This window comes from Excalfactoria chinensis, chromosome 4 (assembly GCF_039878825.1).
Source record: "Excalfactoria chinensis isolate bCotChi1 chromosome 4, bCotChi1.hap2, whole genome shotgun sequence".
Lineage (NCBI taxonomy): Eukaryota > Metazoa > Chordata > Aves > Galliformes > Phasianidae > Excalfactoria > Excalfactoria chinensis.
In genome coordinates, this window is record NC_092828.1 from 27141648 (window position 1) to 27167070 (window position 25423).

Consider the following 25423-nt stretch of genomic DNA (forward strand, 5'->3'; position numbering starts at 1 on the left):
CCTTCCTGTTAACTGACCTGGATGTAGCACTTAAGTAAGATAAAGATAACACTGCAGATGCAATGGCAGGGTAGAGAGAGATTTACTTCAGAAGGACTGCTGTGAGAGCAAAGAATGTTCATGATAAGGTAAACAAATAGATTTGCCCAGAATGTTCCATACATACATATACATAGACATGCACAAACAGAAAATAAATCTATGTCACCTTCACAGCACAACTTCATAGGTCACCCAACAATGCAAGGAGCCTGTCTGCACAGCACTACTCTCACTCTAATTTGGTCACTTCAGAGTATCAGAAGTGCTGATGCTGCTGTCAAGGGACACAGCCTCCACACTCCCCAGCAGCCCCTTCCCTTTGGTTGTTCTGGCACTCAACAGGCAGGTAGGTGAGCTACTAGCTCTCCCCAGTGCTGACACAAGGACAGAAAGGCAGAGGGCTGCAAGGCTCTCTCACAGGCAGCTCCTACTGGGACTGGCCTGGAAGAAGCGCAAAACTGCAACCCTGACACTTTGCCATCAAGAAAGGTTAAAGGCTGCAGCTTGACGTATGCCATCAGGCACTGAGTTCTAGAAAAGCCTCTGCTCTTCAGCACTGAACTTCCAGCAATGAAAACACATCCCTGAAACGTGTTTTGTATCTTTGGTATACTCAGATACCTGCTTGGTCTGCAAGGCTTCCTCTGTTCATGCCACCACCCGCCAGGCTTTCAACTCTGATGTGCTGATGGAGTCGCCCACCCTGTTAATCAGCACTAATACAAAAATCTGATAATTAAATGTATGCCTGCATGCAATGAGGCCTTCCCACACAAGACAAATTGGGCTGAGACAGCACTCAGCTTCCAAAGTATGTGAATATACAAGTTTCCAACTCTTCAGTAATCAGTCATTATCTAGAACTACTTTACACACACCACTTCTGCTTCCCAAGGATCCTTGCTTTGTACAGGGGTTCTACAACAACAGAGGTGTGCTGCCTGTAAAACGACAGCTTCCTTTTCAAGCGCCATCAGTTTCAATTTGATGACTTTTTATGCTCCACAAGATTACCCTGCTTTGAGATTGAACAAGTTCTATGAAGCTCCATTGAATACAATTAAACCAAGCTTCAAAGTTTACAAAACCAGCCCTTGAACGTTATAGCTCCATTTCGCATTACAACTGTCTGCTAGGCTGAGTTTAAAAGTTTAATCTCATTAGCCTGATACCATTTCTTTCTGTTAGTTCCACATTCATTCATCTACATGCAACTAAGGCAAAACAAAGATTTTGTACAGTGTATTTCACAGATTCACAGATTTCTGCATCCTATCTCTGGAAACTGCATATAGGTTGGGCATCTAAGCAGAGGGCACAACGTGGGACAGCCACTCGGGTTTGGGAAGATACAGATACAGATTCAGATTCCACCAGATACAGATTCCAAGAGCAGGCACAGACAGAATGGTGCAGAGCAATGCAGAAGTGAAGCATCTGAGCAGAACTCAGCCAGGGAACTCATTGCCTGCTGTGGCATCTCTCTTTTCACAGACCTGGTTTGCTGCAGTTTTGTTTTCATTCCGTTGAGGATAAATAAGTTCTTACCTAGTTCTCCTCGCAGGTTGACTAGCTCTTGAGATAACTCTTTATGTTGTTTCAGTGCTTCCTCCCTCTGCAGAAAGAAAAACAGACAGAGTCAAACATAAGTGATCCAAACAGGGCACCTTCCAATAACTTGCATGTGCTCTGTAGGAAAACAAGAGGCAGAAGCGAGGAGCCAAGCTATGAATCATTTAGGATAACAGTCCTGCTGTTACCAAATACACAGATGTCCTGTTGTTAAGCAAGTTATACTTTAAAACAGAGAACAGTTTTTTTTCCAGGATAACACTGCAATTAAGATCCTGCTTCGCAGCCATTAATTACATATTTTATGATGGGTGGAGCAACATAACCTTACAGCACAAACCAAGCAATTGCTGACAAGGGCACCGGTGTACGGTGAAGGAGGCATGCACTGAGATAAATATCTGAAGCTTCCTTAAGAAAAATACAAGCACAACCCCCAAACTTTGCCAAGCACTCCATCTGCCCCCGGCAAGGTGCGTTGAGGGGCACGCAGCGGCACACAGAGGCAGACGCTGCCCTCCCTGCTGCACCGGGGCGGGGAAATAAAAAGAAAAGAGAAAAGCCCACCCCCACACCGCCGCCCCCCAAAGCAGCCCAGCGCGAGGAGCCCCCCAGCAGCGTTACCCTGGCTGCGGTGCACTGGGGGTAGAGGCACAGCCTGCTGCTGGCGCAGCCCATCTCGGGGCAGCCGCAGCCGCGAGCGCCGCCAGCCGCAGTCCTGCCCTCCGCGCAGCAGAGCCCCGGGCTCCGGGCGATTTCCCGGCGGAGGGGAGGGGAGCTCTGCCCTTCCCCTCGGCCGCGGCAGCTCGCGTGCGCCCCGTGGACGCGCCGCAGCCGCCCTGCGTGCGGGAACGGCGCGGAGAAGGCCGGGCGGCCGGCGCACGCCCCGAGGCAGGCTGGCGGCGGAGCTGCAGCGCAGGCTGAGCCGCGGCTTTGTGCTGCTCCTTCCGCCGGGACGCGCCCGGCGCAGCGCAGCCGTCCATCCCGCACGGGAGAGTCCCGCTGCTCGACCCGCGCGGTCAGGCGTCCCGGTGAGAACGCGGGCTGAGCGCTCGTTTGGACACCGACACGCTTGGAGAGGTTAAGCGGCCGTGCCGTGGCATCGAGCACTGAGACGCTGTTACAACACCAGACCAGGTCTGGAAACCTCTCCTCGCCCCCATGCTAAGCCCCCCTGGTGAGCAGGGAGCCCCACCGGCAGCCCACGGTGCTGCCCCCGCTCCCCATACCCCATGGAGTGGGGGGACACTTCCTTGCCCCCTGCAGCCGTGCCCACCGCAGCACCCAGCACTGCACGCTGCAGTGAGCCGAGCGCATCCCTCACTCCGACAATGCCTAGCAGGGAGCTTTTCAGCAAACAAACCACTAAAGCATTTTCCAAAGCTTTCTTCTGTAGTAAACCTTGTTCATTATTAAAGCAGTGCACACTCAGGAGGTTGGATGTTCCTTACCCCTCCCTTCCAGCCTCACTGCTTTGTTTGCATATTCACTCTTTGCCCTAATTCTAAAAAAAACAACCATCCCCAAACCCAAGTTTTCCCAGCCTGCCTGAGTCAGTAGGACAGCCTGGTTTTCCTTCCCCCTCAGCCTAATGGCCGGACTATGCAGCAGCCTCCTGGGAGATGCTAACATTTGCAGTGAATGTTCCCAAAGGCCTTCCTTCCTCATGGTCTGCAGAACATTTTGTATCCATTTTAATCAAAACAATCTGAAGAGGAAAGGACAAAGATTAGAATATACCCAGGACTGACCAGAGGCCAAAACCTCAAAATAAAATGAAGTATCAACTGCTCAAGTGCCATATATATATATTTGTATGTATTCTACATTTCTCACATTCTGCAGCTCTTGCACCCTTTTGCTTTTTACTGGTGCTGTTGAACCCTATGCCCTCAGCCTCCCACTTGTCCATTTGGTTTTCCAAACCAGGAGATCCATGCAGACTTTTATCATGACCCCTCATGAAAGTATGTTCTCAGAGAAGGCCAACCATGCACTGCCAGTGTAGGGGACAGGTTGCCCAGAGAGGTGGTGAATGCCCCTGAACACCCTCAAGGTCAGGCTGGACCAGGCTCTGAGCAACCTGATCTAACTGCGGGTGTCCAGCTGCCCTGCAACAAAACAGGGAGTAGATGATCTCTAAAGGCCCCTTCCAATTCAAAGAATTCTACGATTTAAAGACTCGGTCTGAGGTGGTCATACAGTTAAGCAGCCACGTTCAATAATCAGACCGACAAGCAGTTCATTTAGCACTACTATCATCTAAGTTATGAAATAAATGAAGCTCCAGATACAGGGGTCTTCCCATGAAAACTCAAAAGTTTAAGACCTGAGATTAAAGTGCAGTAAAATACCAAAGACCACTTGAGTGATCTATTGAGAACCATCTTCAGTGTTTAGTTTGAGGACAGGTACGTGGGTACTTTGTGTTGTGATACCAAGCTACCTTCTAGCTCATATTTCACAAGATTCTAGTTGAAAATCAGTATTAGAAATTGAAAGAGCAGATCCAAGAGGCAGGATCAAGCAGTCTGGCATTTCTCCAGATAAGTCTGGCAATAATAAAAAGCCTCTTCTAGTGGGATGATCCTTGACTCGTTGTCAAAGATTCGAGGAGGGTCTCTAACAGTTCCTGGCAAAATATGAGAGCTTAGATTATGTGAGCTGCAGGAATGGCTGAGGACCTATTTTCCTCATTTCAAAAGAATCTGTTACAGCTGTACAAGAAATTCAGTGTAGCTTTAACAAAAGCAAACATGGAAGCAGTAGGAAGCAATGAGAATAGAGCTGGAAGATAAAAGCTTTGTCACGGGCACCACTATCAACGTGCACTTCTACAAGAAGATACTGCAAAGCAGTCCTCAGCATAACGTTGGAGCCTTACGTGAAAGATTACATTCAAAATCCTTCGCAGTTATTTAGTCAAGAAACTCCAGGGAGAAACATTCCCAATAGCAAGGACACCTGAGTTACCCCACTGTGATCAAGTGAAAACGTGAAAACAGGAAATACAAGGAGGTACAAGGTGGGAGGAGAACGTGACAACTTCAAGATGACAAAGCCAGGAACAGAATAAGCTACAAGATTACTGATCTGGATTTTTGTTACAAAACTACAAAGCGCAGTTATGGGCTTAAGAGTGTTTTTCCTAGCAACCAGCTGTTTTTACTACAGTTCAAACAAATCATCCTAGTAGCATTTTGGACAAACAATGGAGAGAACATGTCAAGGGCAGAACAGCTCCCATAAAAGCAGGATGCTCTCTAGAGGTCTACATTCCAAAGTGAACAAGAAACGTACCTCACATCAAGCACATCAACAGCCAACTTTCTGGGCCATGCACATATACCAGATGTTCACCTGTGACAAGAGATACCTACAAGAGCTAAGGCACTTCCAACTGGCAGGCACTGCTCAAACCCACACAGCAACTTTACAGACCCCAAATCACAGAGTGAGCAGTTTTATGGCAAAGTGGCAAATCTTACTGTCAGCATATTTCCTTATGAGTCTGTGCCAGGTCAATTGCTATGGGTTTCTCAGCCCATCCTACTGATGGCCAGCTGGTGTGGATCTCCACTTTCTGCTTGCCAGTCACAGCTTAGAAAGCACCAGGTTGGCCATGCTCCCCTAAAAAGAGTGCTCAAGAGTCCTGTTTTACTTTGGCAAGCCTTTCCTCCCAAGTTAACAATAGTAAGTCCATCAGCAGCTATCAAATGCAAACAACAAAACTATGGCAGAATTTCAGTCTCAAGTGCATGTGTTTAATAAGCTAATGCCACCCATTAACCACAGTTACAGTCTACATCTTCCACCACATTCCTTTTTGGAAAGGAAATGTGTGCTCCTTAGGAGCTGTACTAGAAAAAAAAACAAACACCATTGCTGAATAACTTACATTTGTGTACTTTTTTTTTTCTTCTAAATATCAAGCAGCAATGTGGGATCAACAAGAAAGTCATAAATCACTTATCACATTTCCCTATCCTACTCCATGCAATACTTCACTCTTCCAGGATTTCTGCAGCATTTCCAACTTAGCAAACTCCAAGCAACTGTTGTTTTACAAAGTCCAACCACTAAGTTTCTCAGTTCTCAGATTAATCCTTCTATATCTTGTGCAGTCTTGTATTGTAAATGTTCACTTTCTGGTTTGGAACAAGTATTGTGCGTGGTTCCAACAGAGCAATGCAAAATACCAGCATATTTACCACAGAACAGCCACATCCCATGTTCAGTTCTGAAATATTTCAAGAAATAAGGTGGTACTGTGGGACTCTTTTCACGACAAACATCCCTGCTTATACTGGGATATTCTTCTCCTAAGGCTGTGAAGCAACGTGGTCCCTGCCAACAGAAGAGGGAGCAAGGCTGAGATGATGCTATTATACAGCACCCTGTGGCACGCGCAAACACAGGAAGCTTTGAGTCACACTTAAAGGCAGCAGTTATACCTGCTACAGGCAGAACCAAAAGGTTGGAAGCAGCTCTGCTCGGGATGGCTGTAGATCAGCCGTCTCGCTTTATCACTAATACACCTCCTAAACAAGTCACTTCAAGAGTCAACATATATGGGAGGCGAACAATCTTCAAAATATAAAACACACTAGTGATTTTATAAAACATTCTATTCGAAAAGACTTAATAAAACTTGTTCAGAATGCATAAGACAGAAATTCACCAGGGCAGCAAAGAATGGAAGCATCTGTGTGCTTTACTGTCATACATAAGGTCAAATTAATTTTATTCCAGGAAAGGAAGGACTGGTTTTGAAAGCCATCTGATATCAAACCACAAGCACTTACTCCTGAAACCACATTCAGAGGGAAACATTGACTATTTTAAATAAATAAATAATGGTTATTTGCAAGCAATTCTGTAACATTAGAGCTTACACCTTACAGGACACTGACCTTCTTCGTACAGAGGAACAAATCATCATTTAACTATTTTTTTTTTATTCCTTGAGCAGGCTCAGTTGTCAACAATTCCCAGCAAAGGGTGAATCGCTCTCATCCAGATACTCCCCTTAACCAGACAAAGCACTCATAAGTGAAGCCCGCTCCATCTTTGTGCTGAAGCAGCCAAGAAAAGATCACCAGCCATAATGTAGAAACTGAGTCACACCTCTGTGTAAACTCCAGTCTCTTACATGTCATCAGCAGTAGCTCAGAAGTAGTTATGAAGGGGTAACAAAAGGTCATTCATATCCGCTCTGTGGTATTAAAGTAGAATTGATTATTTTGGTCTTTACATTAGGAGCAGGAACTGGTAGAAGTACTCTACTACATAAATCTCAGAGGCAAAAGCAAGCTAAAGAAGTTAGCCAAGGAAGTGGCAAAAGAAACAGCCTTTACCCTCTGCCCCAAGTGCATTTTTGAATGGAGAAATAGACTATTACTGCAATTACTGAAAATGACATTAATAATCTCAAATCAGTAAATCTAGCATGAAATTACTACTTTCAAACTACCTGATATTGTTAAGCGTGTTGCCTTTTAATAAGACAAAACAAGCAATAAATTATCACCTGTCCTTGACTTATTGCTTCAAAGAGAATTAAATTAAGCCTTAGATTATGCTTCCTTGAGCAGCTAAGAGAGACTTACTATAACTTACAATATTTGACTTCTCTCATTTGCTAGATAGTTGTACGGAGAATGAGGCATTCATTCCCTGATGTTTAGTATGTGAAACACTAAAGCACAGAACCAGCCAAACAGGATTCCTATGAGTCACTTCATATTTAACATGCGTATTACAGTTGTGAGCTCTTCATGCTTTTACAAACTTCAGATGGGTTCTTATCACCATATGGGAACACTGTCTTCCAAAGTTAGGTCTAGATACAGTAATATCCACTATTGATCCTTATAGCTCATTTTTTTACTCTGAAAGATTTCTGAACTGTGATATGAGTTAGAACATGTCATACAGAATGACTTCTCTTCCCTGTAAAAATCCTGATCACATAAGCAAGTAAATTCACTGTATTTGAGTAATTGCTCATTTCATTCTTCAGCATTTTCTGAAGCTTGTCTCAATTCATCTGATTCAAGCAATAGACGTTTCAAACAGATAACCATGCAGCTCTGGCATAAATTCTAACATCTATGGAATTATAATCATGTTTATGTTTTTTTTAGAATGTTAAGATTTGAAATTATATGTTTGAGCGAAACATTACAGTATCTGCTTTAAGTCCTTTCAAGATGTTTAGAATTTCATCTGCAAATGCAGCATAGAAAAGCACAAAGATGTTACTTTATTTCTTTCACTAGCCTCTCCTTTCATTCCCAATTTTAAGGGATACACCTAGACTGCTACTGTGTAATTAACTTTGCGTCGTCTTAAATAAATACATAAATAAAAATTAGGAGAAATAACAAGGTAGGGATGGGAACAGGCTTCCTCATGGAAGGCAAAGCTGGGCGCCTGAGACATCAAGCCTGCTTTCAACTCAAAGACTTGTTTTCTCAACACACCTTTTGTTAAGAGTAGCAAGAGGAAAGGACTCCCAGCTCTTTCTGAACACTCAACCACACTCGAACTGAAGTGTCCTTCAAGAAGCTGGACAGTTAAGCGCTCACCAAATTTCAAAGTTGCCAAAAATATTGCGTTACTGAAAAGTTGCTATTGGTTGGCAGCTCCGCATTACAGACAACTTGAGAATTACTTGAAACCTCCTTGCTCTCTAACAGCTCCCTCTAAGAAGATTAAAGGTTCCAGAGCCTAGGTTTTCTCTAAAGGGGAAGATGCTTAATACTTTTTAAATGTGAAGAAACACAAATTATCTCAATATACCCCCATTCTCTCTTTTGAAGAAAGAGGCATCCATATTTTCAAAACCCAGACCTGAAAAGCAGAAGTGCATTTTGAATGAGCATCCTAATGAAAACCAGACAAGTTTGATGTTAGGTTCTGGAAGGTCAAAATTATAAATTTAAAACTCACAGGCAGGCAGCTGTGCTTAATGGCTCTGCCAACATATTTCATATTTACACACCAAAAATACGATTGTTCCAAAACTCTTCTGTTTACCACTAAGGGTTTTGGTTTTAGTGATGTAATCTGTACTTCAACTCTGTAAGGATACGCATATTCTCACCTAATGAATATTTTCTGTTACACTTTCATAAAGGACAGGAGAAATTATTCTGATGCATGTTTCTCTGTGCAAAGAAAAAACTCCTCAAGAGCCAGGAAATTCCCAAAGAAACTAGCACCTTGACTCTTACAGTCATCTATGTGTCAGGAAATGCCAGCTATAGGAGCTCATGTAATAATGGTGGACTTTTATTTCCACCTAGAAATACTAAAGCCCATCTCAGCCACACAATTTCTAGCTCATTACTTACGTTGCTTCCTGTATCACATCCACAATTAATGGTACCCCCATATTACTGTCCACGCTCCTTAGCCCCACAAATCACATTGCTCCTGTGACAGGAACTTCTTAAAGAAGTCAACACAGTCATTCCAAAGTACAATTTGAATTGTAAACTCCAGTCTTCTCATAAGCATGCCAAGAGAAGGACAGCAGTAAAGTTATGTTCCTGTTCATTTCTGCACCACAGGCACAGTTCTAATGCTTACTTCTATTACTGAATCTTCTGTGAAGTGCTCTTGAAGCACCTGAAAAGATTTATGTCCTTAAACTAGAAAAATAAAACTGTGTATTAATAAAACTTTTTTTAACTTGAATACTTCTCTAAGTGGCAATTACGATGTATGCATTCAAACATGGGGATAAAAAGTTAATTCACGCTTTCAAAAATCAACAAAACAGTTTAGGCAACACAGTATTCCCTTCAACAGCTTTAGAAGAGACAAAACCAGATTTTAAGACAAACTCAGTACTGAGTTAACAAAGTGACAAATAAAAACCACAGTAAACCAAACCAAACAAACAAAAAAACTCAACCCAACAGTCCCAAAACCATGGTGGCTTAATCTGAGCCCATACTGCTGAGGGCTTCTCAGGCCCACACTCCTGCCTCACACACTGACATTCCTTCCTAGAGTTGACATGGGAACAGCCCATAAAACTTTGGGTATGGACACTGGCCTACGAAGCCAGACACAGAATAGTTTCATTGTTGTTTGATTGCTTCTGTTTTATTTTGTGTACTCTCCCTCCCTTCAACTTCCTGATGGGGTTCCTGAGCTGGCTCTCCCTGGTGGGCACCAAGCTGTGCAGACTGAGTGAAGATTCCACAACCTGAGCCACAGCCTCTTTCACCAGATGTCTTAAACCGTGCTTTCAATGTTTCAGTGTACACAGCTTCTAAGATTCAAATGTTGTGCTGCATAATTCAGAGATTATGTAATTAAAGTTTAATGGAAGACTGCTTTCCTTTTACTATTGTATATTCTCCATTTCCACTGTACTGTCACTTTTCCTTTCCTGTTTGAACATTAATAAAAGGGAAGAGGTCATGGAGTTGCAGGAACTAACAGAGGTTTAGGAGGGGAATAGCCATCTGGACAGACCAGCTTGCTTTTGACACATGCTTTTAACACAATGTACACACAATTATCTAACAATGGAAAAACTTGGTACAGTTTGATGTTCTTGCCAGACTTGCTCACCGTGTTATTTTGCCATCAGGGTTTTAATCTAGTGAAATTCATTGCAACAAGATCTCCTGCTCAACAGAAATTGGTTTTCACAAAATAACCATTGTGGACTGGCTCATCTCGAAGACACATACTCAAATTCAGTACAGTCTTGGTAAAGGCACACAAATCATCTGGATAAACCCTGACAGCTCAAGTGGTAAGGTATTATCAGAGCCAGCTGTTAATATTGACAGCTCCACGATAATGCTTGTAGCAAACACGTTTGAACTCACACAGAGTTTTGTGGCAGATTCCTGCTCAGCTGGAAACAGCACAGCAACCTCACACAATCTCATTTAACCCTTAGACAGCAGCCTTGCAACTTGAGGGCTGGCTGCTCTTCTGACATAAGTGATTGCCAGCACATTCTAATTTTGACACTGGCTATCCCATTTCGAACAAGCTCATAAAAGCAACTTCAAACTCTTGTGCAGAAATGCATCAGGAGCTCTTGGAGGGGAAAAAAAGAAAAATAGCAGCAGTTGAATCATCTGCCCTACTAACTTCAGCTTTGTCTGTTCTTCCATCCACGGGGAATACAGGAGGCTAAGGTAAGTTCTGTCAAGAAGCTCTGGCTAAGACGTACAGCTTTGAAGCAATGTAGCAGCACAGCCCAGCTCTTTTCTCTATCTGACAGCACAAACTGCCCTCAGCCCCTGACTCCAACCAGGAAGAAAGGTCCATGTCACTAACTTGGCAAATACATGCTCTCTCTTTGGCTGTGGTAGCTTTCTGGTAGCTGCAAGCTGAATCAGCCCTCAGCAGGGGCAGACAAGCAGCAGAGCAGCCAAGAGTTGGACCTTCTGATGACAGCATGGTATTTTATCAGCTCAGGCTGCTTTGTGTTACTTCATACTTGCTCAAGGAGGAGGAATGGAAGCACAATCTTGTTGCTCAGCTAACCATATATATATATTTATTTATTTATTACTTTTTTCACCTAGAAAACCTGCAAGCTACTTCTGTAAAAGCTGAAGATATTTTCTGCTGGTTCTGTGGTAGTTAAGGCAGGGACTTTCAGCTTGAGCTATACTTAACTGAAAGTTTCTCCCTCAACTAATAGAGCACATTCACAAACTACATCAAAAAAGGTCTCCAAGACCTACTTGCCAAAAAGAAATGCATGGCCACTTGAGCTAAGGTTAGCTAGAGGAAAACCCACATTTCATCAGAAAGGAATGAGAAACAACAACAAAAAAACTTATTACCCTTCACATTTTTCACTAAAACACAGAAACTGTACAGAATGCTTCCACAGCTAATTAGCAGATTTCAAGGTATTGATTAGGTATTGATTATATCAACCATAACAGATTACTCCTTCTCACTCCTACAGAAAGTACAGTAAGAGTGGGACCATCTTATCCTAGGGGAGAACATCAAGAAGTGAAATAACTAAAAGCATATAAATATGCCATTTTTAGCCCAGTTTTCAAGTGCTTACACTCAGCTCTTCACAATTACTCATTTTATATCATTAAAAATAAATGGAATTTCTTCTCTTTCCACCCACCATACAATACTGAAAAGAAAGAAGCAGCAAAATTATTACTTTCTCCCATATTGCTCTTCTCACTTTTCTGTCTTAGACACTTATAAAAATAATGATTCCCATTATTTGCAAGGAAATAATGCTTAAAGGGTAAACACACTGTAAAAAAAGCCTGAAAGTATGTACTAAGATATCTTATGTATTCAGATACAAAATATTCCTGATGTTTAAGATGCTGCAAACACAAAATATTTGAGAGAAGAGCCTATGCCAAGACTTTTAATTTTACAAAGTCAGCAAAAATTAAATTGCTTCTTATAAATTAATTAAAAGACTGAGTAGAAGCTTAGCAGGAAAAATGTCACAATTTCAGATTAGATGATGGGCATCTAAAATTCCTGAATCAAATTGCTCTGAAAATCTTATATTAGAGAAAGGTGTTCCAATTCAGAGTTTAATAAGGAAAAAAAAACAACATACACACAACACAAAAAAACCCATCTGCTCTTACTGAATTGACCAGACTTGAACTTAACAGTAAAGCAGTATTTTTAGTTGAGAGTGAGCAGATATTATTCCATCAGAAAAGAATGTTATGTTTCTAGCAGCATCCTAAAACAACTTAGTGTTGTTTTTGCATAGTGAACTACAAAATCACTGCAGATGGAATATGTTAACATACACCTGGTATCAATCTGGGAACATTAGCTACATATGCAAAATAAACTGCTAATGAAGTCTACATCAACCACTGCAGCATAAATCCATAAATGCTGTAATTTCCTAAGATCCAGATTTCTCTACTCTCAAAACATTTCAAAGCAGACCAACATTTTCTCGTATTTTAGCAAACATACGAAGTGTTCTCAATTGCTCAAAAATGTATCCACTCTATCTACCCTTTAATCCAGTGTCAGATACAGCAAGGTTATGAAGATTTTCTGTTTCATTAGCCTTCCCTACAGGGGGCAGAACTAGAAGTACACACTTGGAGAGGTGCTCAGCCATGAAGGACTACAAACTTTTAAGAATGTCTTCTCACAAAAATATACGAGACTACAGAGTCAGTAAAACTTCTATCAAACTGAAGCCAGGAGCAAGTTTTCTGTGGAAAGACAGATAGGAAGTAGAGAAAAAATAGCTTTCATTCTATTAAATGTGCAACTTAACGAAGCTATTTCTAGACTACTAATACATATTAAGATTTATTAAAAACCACACTAACACCAGGGCATTCTGTTATAATAGCACCATTAAGTAGAGGCCAACAGCTAACATGCCAGCAGTTAACTGTAGTTGCAATGTAACAAATGTTTAAAAAATAAATAAATAAATAAATAAATAAATAGGAGAAAGATACAAGAATGCAGCAACTGGAGTGGAAACTGACATTATTTATCATTACACTAATATATTCAAAAGCCACTGTTGAGAACAGTTCAACAAACTAAAATTAGTACATACTGGCTCTAAGTTTTTACCTCAGACTGGAGGTGCTGGATCACAACTGTCAATGCTTCAAACTTCTGGTTACTGCTTGACAAGAATTTCTTGAGCTGCAGGATAATTCCACTTTGGTTCTCACATTTTGTTTTGTACTGTGCCAACTCAGCTACTTTTGTGCCAGTTGAATGCACATCCGTGCAGGTTTGGGTCTGTATGCATGAGCTTTTAGGATTCCTCTGCTTGCCCTTGTCAACTGAAACAACAAAAACAAGAGCAATTAATTAACATACACTTCATGTCCCACCAAAGCTTAAAGATCGGTACAAAAGAAAACACTGCCTGAAACATTAACCAGGAGAAAGAGTTATTTCAATAGCACTGCAGAGCTGACCATACCATCTGCCAGGTTAGGTTCTAGCACCATAACCTCACATACGACACTTTGCTCTTCCCTCTTACCTTCACATAATCTGTGGTTTACCTTTCAGCATACTGCTCACACAGTTCTTTGAATAAATATTTTCATAAAACACAAGATTTCTGCCACCCTACCTGCACTCTATAGCTCAAGTTTGAGCTCCGTTAACCAGAGATCTTTCAACATCTTCTAAGTGTCAGCAGTTTCATTCACAAAGATGGTACTTTAAAACGCTCTACAATTTGAAATATATTTCAAGTAAGCCATGCCACTCCTTACAGTCCAAGAATTGCACAGCTCAGTTAATACTCTTAGTAACAGTGCAACCTCAATCACTTCACAGTACACAATCACATAGTGTCAGAGGAAAGAAATCACATTACATAATCCAGTGCTCAATGCATAAACACCGCAGATGTTACAGGTTTCTCCCTGCCTTTGGACTGAAAAGTTAGCACAGCACTTCCCCTTTTGATCATGCACGGAACAAGCAAAAACTTTTGCAATAAAATGTTGATGCAACACACAAGTATCCCTTGGCATTTTAATGAAGACATCTACGCAGATTGCTTTATACAGTTTCAACTTAACAAGATTTCTTCCAGATAAAGTAACAAAACCTGAGAGGTGAGATTTAGAGGAAATAAGAGCAGGAATGTGTGGGGAGAGAGAGACACACAAATTAATGGACTAGAAGTAGTTGCTAATGAATCCTTTTGAAGCCCAAACATCTGGTATGAAGATTGTCAAGCGACACTTGAATACTCCCAGCAGTGAAAGGCTCAAAGACACTGAGAGCCAAAGCTTTATTGTTAATCTAACCAACACATCGTGTATTGCATTAAAACATCAGTCTCGCACAGACTTCACTTTTTAATACACGTGAAATACTTCACTCATTTTTAATACACGTGAAATAAAGTTTCCTGTTCAAATCTGCACCTGTCCTGCTGAGCAGAGTGTGAAGGACCTTCGCATTTTCAAATAAATCCACTCTAGGCAAGATTTTCTGCCTTCCCTTTAGTTAGAGAAATGTCAGCACATTGTTTTTATAATGTCCAGATACTCTTGTATTCTTGGAAATTCTACTGCACTCCTGCTTTGGAGATGCTGACTGTTGCAGAGTAAATTTTCAGTTAGAAACACACATTGCAGATCAGTTAAAAGGTGTCAATATAACCCAAATCAAAAGCCAAATTCTGAGCAGTAGAGCAATCAGAACAAATTCATTTGCCAGTTCTAGGTAGCTTATTTCTACCATCCTTTTAATGAACCTGACTAGTTATTTTCTCACAGTACAGCCATCATGCCTTTTCAAATAGATCTCTTTACATGAAAAGAGGGTTCAAATTTGATAGGTTTCTTGTTAGATTCCAAGCAATCTCACATCAAATACTATATGAGTAGCAAATACCTGTCAGCTTCCAAAGGTTGTTTTTCTTTAAGAAAAAGTAAATTAGTCAGTAGAGACATTAATTAAGGGAAGAGGAAAAAAAAAACAGCAAACCAACAAGGCAGAGACTAGAGAATAAACACGTACAGCCCTTCCCTACCTAAGTAGCTCATGTACTCCTACTCTCTCATTTATTCCACCTCCCTCTCTGAATGCTCGCCTTACAAAATAGATAATTCAAACACTATTCCTGATTTAAAAGTGCTTGGTAAATTCACTAATACAGGTACTCATGTCATTACTTAATTAACCGCATGAAATGACTAACATCCATTTGTTACGACCCTGACAAAGCCGCTTTAAACTTGTACAAAGGACTGCAGACAAGATGTACTCAGGAAAGTAGTTATATCAGATACAGTTACCTAATGAAGTTGTTTTTATTTAAATACACCGATACAACAACTAACCACAAGCAACACAGCAATCACACATCTGCTCTTTCCACAGTTCAGCCAGTCTTTGCCAGCTTGCCAGTCTCATATCACTGGTTTTACTGCAGTGCCCAGAACGCCAAGGCGGTTCAGAGATGTTTATTCCAACATCCACCCAAGCCAACTCTGGATACTATACTAAAAAAAGCTGAACAAAAAGCATACACAAAAATTCCCTGACATTCCTGTTGGCAATTTTATCAGACGTGTGCTATGCACAACCACTTCAAATGTTGAAAAGTATTTCTTAGCTAGCATGAAACCTCCATAGTATGAACTGTCTCTACAGATTAACACCAGCAGCGCTCCAATGCTTATTTATGGCCCATGTACCTCTGGGCAATGACAGACTGTTTCCAGATTTGTATAGAAGGCATGCTATGATGTCAAAACAAAAGCCATATTCTCTTTAAAACAAAGCATCAAGAGTCTAATCACTGATAAAACACATCAATGACAGACTCTAAATTAAAGACAGTATCTGTTACCAGCTCAAGTCCTCCTCTCTTTGCCATATTTGATTGCCACCTTCAGACAAATCAGACTTGTAATGTGAAATGTTTTTCCTCCCTCTGGCTAGGTTCTGGACTCTTCTGCAGTAGACAAGAAAACACTGTATCAAATCTATTGGAGATTCTCAATTTCTGAATATTGTAAGTCATAGATTCTCAAGTTTTACATGCAGCACAGTATCCATACAGAGCAAACAACGTGGGGTATTATCTTCCTTCTTCCCTATCAAAACACAGCAGTAATTTTGCAAAGATTGAGCCTTCTGATTACTGAATCACTCACGTCTTTTTTTGCTGGCAAAAAGAATATCCCATGACCTTGTAAAGGTCCAGAAATCTTCCCACCCCCTGTGAGTTCACAGCAGCCGCAGACATGTTCTTTGATGAGAATATTTGACCCCTTTTTTTTTTTTAGTTTTTTTGTTTGTTTGTTTGTTTGTTTGTTTTTTCCCTTTTCCCCCTTTTTTTGGAAAAGAGAATTATTTTCCATACAGATCCTCTGGTTTAGAGGAGATCATGAACAAGAAACAGAGAACTGTTCATACATTAGTTTGCATTACATCTAAGTGCTTCAGGACTGCATAGTACTTGAAGCAGTACTTGAACAGCCAGCTACCTCAGGACTTGGCAGATACTGCTGGTATCCCAAGCCTCTCTATCTTGTGCTCTGCTGGCTTACCAGGTGAAGCGTCTGTCACTCACTTTGTTTGCAGAGCCAATTCAAAGCCTCCCTTTGCTTATCATATACCAGGAAGGTCTATGTAGTAATGTCCACATTTTCTAGAAATTATTTTCCTTAGCCAGAGATGCAATTTGTCAAAATCATTCCAAATACCAAAACCAAACTATTTGACAAGCACAAATAAGAACAGCCTTGCTTCTCTCCTCACACTTCTGCAATCACCACTGTCTTACCACTAAGCACCTTCTTTTCAGGTTCCTCTTCCAAACTGTCAGCTTCCACAGGCTTTTGAAAACTCAGGTGTGTCTTGCGTAAGCATTTTTCAAAGAAAAACCCTCGTTCAACATTTTCTTTTGTAGGAAGGTGCAGGCTGGTAAAACCTCCCTGTCTCTCTTCCATCTTTTGGAAAGCCTTATCTACACATATTAAGTTGGTGCTCACTTCTTTGATCAGTAAGACCAGATCAGCCTGAGTATTTAACCGAGCTTCCATCTCTTCCCGTACTCGTTGGATTTCTTCAAGCACATTTCTTATATCCAAGTGACTAGATTTCATTTCTGCTTTCAGTTCTTCTTTCACCTGCTGCTCGCTCCTCTGCAGTGCTAGCACTGTTCTGATTTCTTTTTGAGATGTTTCCATGTCATGCTTCAGTTCCTTCTGTCCAGCCTCCATCGACTCCTGACAAGCTTTGACTTCTGCCAACAATGCAGCAAAGCACTCCATCCTGATCCCACCAGTCACAGGACTTCTTCCAGTGTCACAGCTTCCAAGCAGTCAGGATCATTTGTGAGGCAGAAACAGATTTCTCAGATAGCAAGAGAGCTAGCACATGTCCCTTGGTATGGTCCTACCTCAATTTACAGCTCACTTCAGCAAAGGCACCAAGTAAAAGCCTAGCACTAGGCAAAACTAGTACTCCATAAAACACTTCAGTAAGCAGAGCTGTAGAGTCAAAGCTCCATTCTCAAAACTTCACCAAAGCACTAATCAGTTTAATTGGCAGATTGTGCCACACCTGAATTTTTTAAATCTTTTGCTGACATCACTGTATGTGGGACGTCACCCAGAAAGCCACTCCCAGCTGTCATTTGATCTGTACATCAATGAAGAATGCCTGGGCATCAGCTACCAGTGTTGTTGCAACGCAGTCAAACAGTGCAGGAACACTATGGCCCTTTCTTTTTAACAAAGGCTCAAACAAACCAATTGCCTGTGGGAGTTGAAAGCCAAAAAGCTCAACAACAGTTGGTTATTTCAGCCACGTATGCAATGAAGTGGTTGAGCGCCCATCCTTCTGCTAATGTTTGCAATGGGACATGATGAGCAAAGCAGCGAGGACCTTGGCCACTGCCCCACTTCCACTGAATATTCTCCTCATTACTACAGCTGGTAATGCTCATTTAACAATCTATGGAAGATCCCAGAAACTGAGGAAATTCTCCAGTTCACGAGCAATGAACACTTAAGACATCATGGGAAAACTGCTTCATAACCTGTTGTTGGTAGGTTAAGGAGATTTTCTGCAATCAGCTCTGTGTTAATTTCTCTCTGTAGAAGATAAGGCTTCTGAATTCTAAGTGCAGAACTCAAAGTTTTAAGCTCCATGTAATAACAGGAAATCTAATTACACCATGCTATTGTTTTGTCGGTGATTTAATTACTCAATTACTTGATTTGGTTTGAAAAAATGACCATCCACTATAGACCTTAGGCTATAGAAAGCATCAGGCAAGTGACCTGAAATTCAGAGTAGCACCCAGCATACAGAGTGGGTCTTCTCAGCATCACTGAAGTTAAAAGTCGAGAGCTTTTACATACTACCTTTGTAGTTTGTAAGTTGGCTCCAAGGTGCTGTTTTTTCCTGAAGAAATGATGATCCCATAAACAACCCAGAGCAGAGGACCTATGTTGTCCATAGGAAACTGCAATAAACCCACGAGCATGGTATTGAGATGGGAAGCATTACAAATCATAATGATAGCCTGTGCACAACTGCAGGATTTCTGGCTCACCACAGTGTTGCTGACCCAAGAACCAATCTGACGAGTCCAGCTTGCAAGGCAATGTTACTCCTCACTTTCGACTTAGCCTCCTACACAAGTCCAGGCACACTCACTGGAAGGAATCAGAGACATGTTCTGCATGCAGCTTGCAAGCACTGCCCAGCTATCTCAGACACTATCATGGCTTCTTAGTGGACACACAATACAGGCAACAGTTGTTTTTTTTTACCCCGAGTCTCTGCATTAACTACTAGAAGGCCAGATACACACAGATAAACTTTCTGGTGGCACAGCTTGAAGAACCAAACACACTGTAGACTTCTATTCCAGAGACTGCATATTTTCTTCCTGATACAAGACTGGTCCCATTAGCTGCAGTTCTGTGCGACCCATGGGTCTGACTCCAGATTTTTTCCTTCAGGAGTTACCACATCTCAATCTAGCATCTGAACCAGTCCATAACTGAGTACGTAGCTTTACTTCTTATGTTACTCTCTACACAGCTAACTCTGATGCCTCAAAATAATCCCTACAACTCTCCTGTTCTCTTCCCTCCTCCTGCAAAGCATATGTGTTATTTGAGCAACGGAACAGATCAATCAACAACTTGATCTTGCCACTTTAATTTTAACATTTGCCTCATGACAAGTTATGGCATTTCAGAACATTCCTGCAAATAAGGAAACTGCTGGATTAAATCTGGAGCCATGCATATGTTATATAACATATAAGAGAGGAAATGGAAATTTGGCTAGCTGTAAGTTGCAATCCTAAATTATTTCACAACTCCTGCTCTGAGGTATAAACCCAGGAAACAGTTTCACACAAACATTCAGAGAAATTACAGCAACACTAACTAACACTGTGGAGGGCCTGAAATCCTTCTCTTGGGTGAAAGTCTTCCAACCCCATGGCATTTCCACAGCTTGGTCAACTACAATTTTTGCTTGCATTCAGCTTGGCAAATAGTGAACACTTCCCTTCTGTGTCTCCCAGAGCCCAGGCTAGCAAGCACACAGATGCAGACTCCAAAGAAGTCACGGTCTGCTTGTAAGCACAGCGTCAGGCCTGTCTACATCAACTAGGGCAGGCAGTCTTGACTTAAGCTGTTCATGCTTCAAGCATGTCAGACATGAGCCAGTTCTAGTCAGTGGCAACGTTTAAGTGATGTGCCTGGATAAATCTGCCCAGCTGAAATTCTACAGGTGCTGTACATCTGAAGCTCTTCTACTAAATTATTTAGCTAATCCAGACTCAAGCAGTTGTAGGAAGGCAAATACCACTTCCCATCTTGCAGTTCCCCTCTATATCAGTGTGGCCTGGCAGACAGCTACACATCTCCTAATACAGAAAGGCAGTGCTCCCTTTCCTTCACTCTTACTGCAGCCACTTGAACTGTCCCCTCTGCAAGGTCAGGCACAAACCTGTGCCAAAAAGCATCAATTTATTTAGCTTCCATCAAGCCTTTTCCAAGGAGTTCTGAACAAAAAGAGCATAAAAAGGCTTTTTAAAAGGTCACAGTAACTGAAATTTAACAACAGGCAGGTAAAACCTGACTTAGATGCTTGGTCTGACTCAGTGAGATTAAACCGTACACATCAAAAAGGGCTTTTTTTTTTTTTTTTTTCCAGAGATACACAAAGATTTCTCAGCATTATTATTATTATTATTATTTTAAACACTAGAGCAGTGCTGGAGGGGGATTGCAGAATCAGCATGTCAGAAGCACTGTTTCTTAAGTCTGTATCTGTCCTTTCATGCCAACTCAGATGCTGAGTATTACCAGCCTCAATATGATTATAAATTCATTCCTTTTCATTCCTCACTTTCAAGCATAGGGTTGGATACGCTTATTCACAGGACAGTGAGAAGGAGAGAGAAGCCTCAGATGTTGTTATGCCCTTCAAAGAACCCTATGCCTGTGTAATGCTTTCATGACATGCTCAGCCCACGTATCTCACAGCCACTCTGGGTTTCAGTAAGGACAGAGCACGTCCCTTGAAGTAGAGCATCAGCATGACAAACGCATCACTGTCCGCTACAGCCTGATTAGTGGGTAAGGGACCAAGGACTTACAAACAATGCAGGAGTCTCACAGCCCGAAGCTGTTTCCTAGAAACTTAATACATAGCACGCTGCTTCTTATTAGCATCCTGTTTGTTGACACAACAAACAGCGCACAAACTAAGGGCACCATTTTATTATCAGGCACTTCACAAAGTAAAACACAAGTGAAAGGAAACCTACAAATATATGCAATGGAGGACAGAGAGAGACGCTTTTCCTAACTGTGTTTCTTCCTAAAGCCTTTCACCAAAGGCTTGGAAACCTCAAGCATATCTTAATCCAATGCAAGGGCTCTTCTACAGACAGTTGTCAGCCTGTTCCTCACTAGGTAATCTGAAATGTATCTCATTCTTTCAGGCTCTTAACCCACAATGTGTAGCAAACCCTCTGCCACAAAGAGCAATGGTCTGAACTTTTTCCTGCTGTCTTTTTGAGAAGGACAGATAATCCTCCCTGCACTGAGGGAGCAGCCATGAAACCAAAGAAAGCAAAATAGTAGACACAAGTTTGTGATACTGCACTAAGACTCCTCATTACATCATCTTTCCAGTTCCTACACCAATAAAGTAGACTCTCACTCACAGCAGCCTTTGAAGTGGGTCCCCGTATACACTTGCCTATTAAAATTAACTACCCATTGAAGCCTCAGTATTTCCCAACCAAAACCATGCCCTCATGGAAGCGATTAACATTGATGCATCTTTGTTTCCTTAGAGTGTCACCAGTCCTACAGAACATGGCTCTTGATTTTGTACAGCTGTTTTAGGTTCCTGCAAGGCAGTACTTCTCCCCCTAGGAGAAAGATGTTAATGATACACAATTTAGCTGGCCAGTAATTTGGTATGATTTTTTTTCCAATAGAGATGAAGTGTACACAATTTCCAAGGTGCATTAGCCTTACTCACGTTCCTGAAGATTTTATTTTTTAAAAGCTACAATGTTATACCAAAGATTTTCAAGCAGCTGCATTATGACATTTGTAAAGGTATCTAGACCTTTAGAAAGGTAAGAAAGAAAGTGTATCAACTTGTAAATTGCTGGTGGTTTTTAAAAGAAAAGCACAAAGAAAAGTATTATCTCACTCATGTCATTACTGCAATTTCTTGATCAACCAGTCTGTTTTTATAGATAAAACCTTGAAGGAAAGTCCAGCAATATTCTCTTTCATTGTACCCTTTGTTATATTATTAAGAAATGTTTCTTTGTTGTTCCTTCAGTAACCGTTTCTTTTCCAGTCCTGACGATACCAAATTTAGTTTTTAGTACAGATGATATCAAATGGCCATGCGTTTTGTCAACCAGTAGTGCTTTGACAAAGTTAGTGAAGATGATAGGAAAGAAATGAACAGCAACAATAAAAATCCAAACCAAAAATCCCAAAAACAAAAGATCAATATCCATATTTTCTAACAGATTATAAGACTGGAAGCTGTATTTAGAAAAGACGTAAAGGAGTCCCGAACTTGAACTGCTATCTAAATGCATAGTACCAATGCAAATCTGACTAACACTCTTAAATATAACTCTGCGCCTTTCATAGTTTTTACCTTATAAAACAGAAACCCATTTTACAACAGCACCATTTGAATCCTGAACAGAAGCACCTTCTCTATTGTGTCGTAATATTGCATTTGTAATATATTTAGTGAACATGCTCCCAGGAACTGTAATATCTATAGGCCTGGTTTTTTAGTTTGTTCTGAACTATGACAAAGTCTGATTCTGATGTTAAGCATACAGCACTATGTACATATCTGAAAGAAATATAACACAAAAATAATACAAAATAATAATGCAAATATAATACAAAATAGCAGAAAGCTTAAGGCATAGATATTTTTTATTTGAGAGGGACTGGCTACATATGTACTGACAAATCAACTCTTACTGCAGTATTTATTTTTTAAGGATCATTATCTCATCAATTTTTAAGGACAAAGATGACAAAAGACAGAAATAATTGCATAAGGATGTGTTACTGTGTGCTGCAGCCTGGGTCAATAAGGACCAAGCTGAAGTTTTTGAAATATCTCCCAACTTATCAGTGTTGTTTTAGGCATGTTGCTAAATTCAGTTCATGAGATACACCACAGGCAACCTTAAATCACTGAATTCTTTAGCTCTGGAAGGAAAGAAAAGAAAGCACTATACACAGAAGCTAGCAGTTATGCTTGTGTAAATGGTCTACAATTTTTGAAGTTTCTATTTCACATGTTGCTCTAGGCAGACAAAAAGACACCTGAGGGAGTCCTCTTCTTTGCACACCCTCTTAAGTTTGCAGCTGAGTACTGTAAACCCTGGCATGCAATTGCCAAGAGAGGCAAGTACAGAGACCCTCTGTTCCTGTTTATTCTCCTCCACCTTTTCTCTCCATTCCAACCTCCCATACAGGAAGTTGCTCCTTGTTGTCTGGTGCCCTCTACTGCTTTATCACAGCTACATACATTTGATCTTCATATTGCAGTTTGTCTACAAAATTAAGCCCTAGAGTCAACTGAACCAAGGAAATCAATCATGATTAGTCCATACCACATGCAAACCCTTCCCATACACCATTAATTGCTTCCCCAATACAAATCCCAAGCCTTTTCTTCCATCTCCACACATCCTTCTTGAATACATTCAGAGCTGCTAAATTATCTCTTTGCAAATACTAAGACAACCTCACATCTGAGAAAAGGCTTTCAGTGGAGGCAAAGGAAGGTGCGGTGGCAGAAAGAAGGCCACTATGCATACATGCTTATATGCATGTGCATGTAAGAAACCCTCAGACAACACCACCAGAGAGAAGAATGACAAGTCCAACCTTCCTGTGGCCCCCAGCTTTCACATATGAAAGGGAGTTAACATCTGAAGCGCAGACAGAAAGGAAGGACCTATTTGAGTTTCAATGCCTAAAGAATTTCATAGCACTAAGCATAATGTCAAAGTTTGAAAGACACTTTCTACTTATGTACTATGGAGCCCTACTTCATTGCCATAAATAATAATAATAATAATAATAATAATAATAACAATTAAAACATTAACCCCAAACCACACAGAACATAAATCAAAACCTAATTTTGGACTTTAACTGAATCACCAAACTTTAAATCAGTAGCAGGTACAACTGATGAAATTAAAGCAGTAATTCTTCCTTCACAAACAGTATATGGTTAGTTAGCTGCCAGAACACTGACCAGCTCAACTTTGCACTAGATCCAAGAATTTGATACTTCTCACTCAGTATTCCTGAACCACTGGAAGTCTTTCAGAGACCATTTCAGGGCCAGCAGATAGCAGGGAAATAATCTTTCCTTGAAAAGAACTGTACAATACATTTTCACCACTAGACTAACACATTAATAAGCAACATCGCTTCTCCTGCAGTATCTGCAGTTATCAGGGATAGAGAGAAAGGACAGAGTGGTTGTTTCTGTTTGAACTCAGAAGCCATTTATTCAATCACATTCATATGAGCTGATGTTATATGACCGTAACAAATGTCACTGGGTTTTAGCAGGAGACTGAAATGCTGCCTAAAGGACATTATGGATGAAAAAGTAGGACAGGCAATGGGAATTTAAAGAACTTCCAGAGCACTGGTTATATTTTGTGTTATTGTTTTTGAGCCAAGATTGCTTCTGAATGTATCCAACACTAGCTTCCTGTGTTTGTGAAACTCCACATCCATTTAAAGACAAATACATCCAAGACTACACTAAAATTCATGGATGTTCTTTAAAAAGCTGTGTGAAAGTGCTTCTAAGCATATAGAAAGCACTACAATGAGTGATAAAGTGTCTGTAATGATATTTTACCTCCAAAAAATGACCAAAGAGTTCATTTCTAATATTTTTCTCATAAAATCACAGAATTTCAGGGATTGGAAAGGATCTCTAAAGATCATCTAGTCCAATCCCCCTGATTCATTTGATGAAAGTTTCCAGTTCAGCTCCCAATGAGGTGTTTTCCTCTAACTAATAAATAAATAAATACATAGAAGCAGTTACTGGGTAAAGAGTGGATGGAAACAATAATACGGATTATTTGTAGAGGACTGCTCTAAAATGTCTAAGAGATCACACAAGGAAAATTCTGTTATATTTGTCTAGTATGAAATTACTGGATTATTTACTTCTATAATATTTCACAGCTCAGTTAAGAATTGTAAGTACCGTAGATCAGTACTGTTTTTCTAAGGCAGTACAAATGGTATCCACATATATCCAAAACTCCAAGGCTGCTTATATTTTAAGAAAATATTTATGTAGTGAAAATAATTTTCACTTTCATATTTACTACTATTCTACTTCATAGTATAAGCGCATGTGCTATTCCTCCTTCTGATTACACAGATCAACACAGTTTACATGAAGTGAAGTCTCTGGAGAAAGAAAAAACATAAATAGCCATTATAATTGGACATAACCTCACAGCTTCAGGAGAATCCCTTTCAAGAGGTGGCAGCAGTTCAGCACGTCCTAAAGAATACCAGCACAGATTAAACTTCTCTAAAATTAACCTCAGAAAAGTACTTCACAGCTACCCGACTGATGAAATACAATTTGCTGGTCAGCAGCAACAACAAGCATTGTAGGGGAATCACTTCAGACAACATCATCCATGCAAACTCAATGTTAACTCATACTGCAGTGAAATCATGAGACAGAAAGCATGACATGTGAAGTACCAAAC

At 40.8% G+C, this 25423-nt stretch overlaps 1 protein-coding gene across 8 annotated transcripts in view; it reads right to left on the bottom strand.

Annotated features, from left to right (window-relative positions):
- The window catches only part of MTUS1 (microtubule associated scaffold protein 1), a 108132-nt gene that overhangs the window by 15526 nt on the left and 67183 nt on the right, over window positions 1–25423 (bottom strand). For 7 of the 8 annotated variants that reach the window (XM_072335715.1, XM_072335717.1, XM_072335714.1 and 4 more), the window contains 2 exons: window positions 13210–13427; window positions 1591–1657 (listed from right to left, as the gene is read on the bottom strand). In XM_072335715.1, coding sequence (XP_072191816.1) covers window positions 1591–1657; window positions 13210–13427 — 285 coding nt within the window. Of the gene's footprint in view, window positions 1–1590; window positions 1658–2238; window positions 2476–13209; window positions 13428–25423 lie in introns of those variants that run through there. The other variant, XM_072335721.1, reaches the window with a different exon arrangement.